The sequence below is a fragment of the Lacerta agilis genome, chromosome 12 (assembly GCF_009819535.1).
Source record: "Lacerta agilis isolate rLacAgi1 chromosome 12, rLacAgi1.pri, whole genome shotgun sequence".
Classification (NCBI taxonomy): domain Eukaryota; kingdom Metazoa; phylum Chordata; class Lepidosauria; order Squamata; family Lacertidae; genus Lacerta; species Lacerta agilis.
In genome coordinates this window covers 55,852,000-55,855,322 of record NC_046323.1, presented here as the reverse complement: position 1 = coordinate 55,855,322, position 3,323 = coordinate 55,852,000, and the positions used below count along the sequence as shown (strand labels likewise).

Below are 3,323 nucleotides of genomic sequence, written 5' to 3'. Positions count from 1 at the left end.
AAATATATGAAACAACGAACCTTTGAATCGGCGAATAAAGTGGGGAAACTATTGTCATGGCAATTAAAAAAGAGACAAAAAGAAATACAAATTGATAAAATAAAAGAGGTGGAGAAAATAAACACTCAGGAGGAAATTAAAAAATGCTTTGTAAAACATTTCAGCAAATTATACAAAGAGGGAAAACAGACAGAAAAATAATTATCAAATTCTTTACAAGATAAATGGTCACCAAGAATAGAGAAACAAAAATTAGAATATTTAAATGCCCCAATATCCACAAATGAAATTAAGGAAGCTATACAAAAAGCAAGAAGGGCAAATCACCGGGGCCGGACGGACTTACGGCTTTGTACTATTAAAAAATGGAAGAAGTCCTAGCAACACCCCTGGAATTTACTTTTAAACAACATAATGACAGAAGCGGTGATCCCAGAATCATGGAACCAGGCACACATTATAGTAATCCCAAAGCATGATAAAGATAACTTTAACAATTACAGGCCCATATCCCTGCTTAACAATGATTATAAGATCTATGCTGACATTTTGGCCCACAGATTAAAAATGATACTGAAGGAACATGTTAATCAAGTTCAGACAGGTTTTCTTCTGGGGAGGAAAATGTTGGACAATATAAGATTATTGGTGGGTACCATAGAATACCTGGATATGAACCCAGGGAAAGCAGCAGCCTTTGTACTAATTGACGCCCAAAAGGCATTTGATAATCTGTCTTGGAAATTTCTTGGGAAATTATTGAGAAATTGGATTTGGGAATACCTGTATTAAGGGCAATAAAAGCAATATACCATAAACAAACAGCTAACCTAATTATAAATAATGAGATGACCGAGTTCTTTCCTATATGAAAGGGAACAAGACAGGGGTGCCGACTTTCCTTATTTTAACACTTGAAGTGTTGAATGAGGAGATAAGAAAAGATGATGAAATATGCTTTGTACCCTATGTGAATTCTTTCATGGGCTGTGAGACTTGTCTTCCAGGCAAAGTTCTTTCCACATTCCATGCACTGAAGTGGTTTCTCCTCACTGTGAGTTCGTTCATGTGAAGTAAGACATCTCTTCCAACTGAAGCTCTTATATGGTTTCTCCACTGTATGAATTCTTTGATAGTAAGTGAGATGGGCACTACAAATGAAGCTCTTTCCACATTCTGAGCACTGGTATCATTTGTCCCCTGTGTGAATTCTGTGATGGACAGAGAGCTTGGCGCTGTGACTGAATGTTTTTTTACATTCAAAGCACTGATACGGTTTCTCCCCTGTATGAATTCTTTGATGGGGAGTGAGACTTGCTTTCCAAGCGAAGCTCTTTCCACATTCCATGCACTGATATGGTTTGTCATTGCTGTGAGTTCTTTGATGGGAACTGAGATGAGAGTACCGACTGAAGGTCTTTCCACATTCCAAGCACTGAAATGGCTTCTCCCCTGTATGAACTCTTTGATGGTTCTTAAAGCTAGCACTGTGACTGAAGCTCTTCCCACATTCCAAGCAGTGAAATGGCTTCTCGCCTGTATGGATTCTTTGATGGGACATGAGACCAGTTCTCTGACTGAATCTCTTCCCACATTCCAAGCAATGAAATGCCTTCTCCCCTTTATGAACTCTTTCATGGTTCTTAAAGCTAGCACAGTGACTGAAGCTCTTCCCACATTCCAAGCACTGAAAGGGTTTCTCCCCTGTATGAATTCTTTGATGTGAAGTCAGGCAATCCTTCCGACTGAAGCTCTTTCCACATTCCATGCACTGATATGGTTTCTCCTCGCTGTGAGTTCTTTCATGGTAAGTGAGACTTCTCTTCCGACTGAAGCTTTTTCCACATTCCAAGCACTGAAACGGTTTCTCCCCTGTATGAGTTCTTTGATGGGAAGTGAGAATTTCCTTCCGAATGAAGCTTTTTCCACATTCTAAGCACTGATATGGTTTCTCCCCTGTATGAGTTCTTTGATGTAAAGTCAGATTAATCTTCCAACTGAAGCTCCTTCCACATTCCAAGCACTTATATGGTTTTTCCCCTGTATGAATTCTTTGATGGAAAGTCAGACTTTCCTTCCGGGTGAAGCTCTTTCCACATTCCAAACATTGAAATGCCTTTTCCGCCATATGAGTTGTTTGATGGGATGTGAGATGGAACCTCTGACTGAACCTCTTTCCACATTCCAAACACTGATATGGTTTCTCTCCAGTATGAATTCTTTGATGGTACCTGAGACCTTCGCTCCGAGAGAAGCTCCTTCCACATTCCAAGCACTGATATGGTTTCTCCTGCGTATGAATTCTTTGATGAAGAGTGAGCTTATCCTTCCAACTGAAGCTCTTTCCACATTCCATGCACTGATATGGTTTGTCCTTGCTGTGAATTCTTTGATGAGAACTGAGATTGGAGTACCGCCTAAAGCTCTTACCACATTCCAAGCACTGATATGGTTTCTCCCCTGTATGAATTCTTTCATGGCCTGTGAGACTTTCCTTTTGGATGAAGCCCTTTCCACATACCGAACACTGATATGGTTTCTCCCCTGTATGAATTCTTTCATGAGTTGTCAGATTTACCTTCCAGGTGAAGCTCTTTCCACATTCCAAGCACTTATAAGTTTTCTCCACGCTGCGATTTCTTTTATGGGAATGGAGATGGGATTTCTGGGTGAAGCTCTTGACACATTCCAAACTCTGATACGGTTTCTCCCCTGTATGAATTCTTCTGAAGCTCTCTGTACACTCCAAATATTTATACCGCTTCTCCATTGTGTAGATTTGGTCTCCCTCATTCTTCGTTTCTGATTCATCAGCATCTGTAACAAAAAAGAAACGGATCACAGCCTCAGGGACTGAATTGCAGAAAGAATTTCAAAAGAGATATTGTAATTCAAAAGGCAGCCATACTGAGAGACTCCATGATCCCACGATTCTCCTCCATGACTTCCTTATACAGAGCTCTCTGGTCAGGATCCAGGAACGCCCACTCCTCCTGTGTGAAATGAACAGCTACATCTTCAAAGCACACCAGACCCTAAAATAAAAAGAGAAAGGTCCCCTTCTTAGACAACATACAGATTATCCATTACACATTGCTCTGTTGTTTTCTGCCTGTTCACTGGTGTGTTGTTTTAATGGAATTGTTTTGCTGTACATTTTAATTATGGATGCATATCTTAATGTTTTAACAAAACTGTTTTATTGTGTATTTTAATGACTGGTATTAACCTTTGGGAGAATGGGTGGAACGCCACATGGTGGAGTTCTCTGCTCATGCATTCCAGTTTCCCAGATGGAAAGACCCCCTCTTTGCTCTGCCCGT

The 3,323-nt window shown here is 40.3% G+C and overlaps 1 protein-coding gene across 1 annotated transcript; it reads right to left on the bottom strand.

Annotated features, from left to right (window-relative positions):
* Positions 1 to 964: 964 nt before the first annotated feature.
* On the bottom strand, positions 965 to 3,116 carry LOC117056191 (zinc finger protein 420-like). Its single transcript, XM_033166375.1, has 2 exons — positions 2,909 to 3,116; positions 965 to 2,817 (listed from the first exon to the last, which is right to left on the bottom strand). The coding sequence occupies exons 1-2, from the start codon at positions 2,940 to 2,942 to the stop codon at positions 1,190 to 1,192; spliced, it is 1,662 nt and encodes a 553-aa protein (XP_033022266.1). The 5' UTR covers positions 2,943 to 3,116; the 3' UTR covers positions 965 to 1,189.
* Between the last annotated feature and the right edge of the window lie 207 nt (positions 3,117 to 3,323).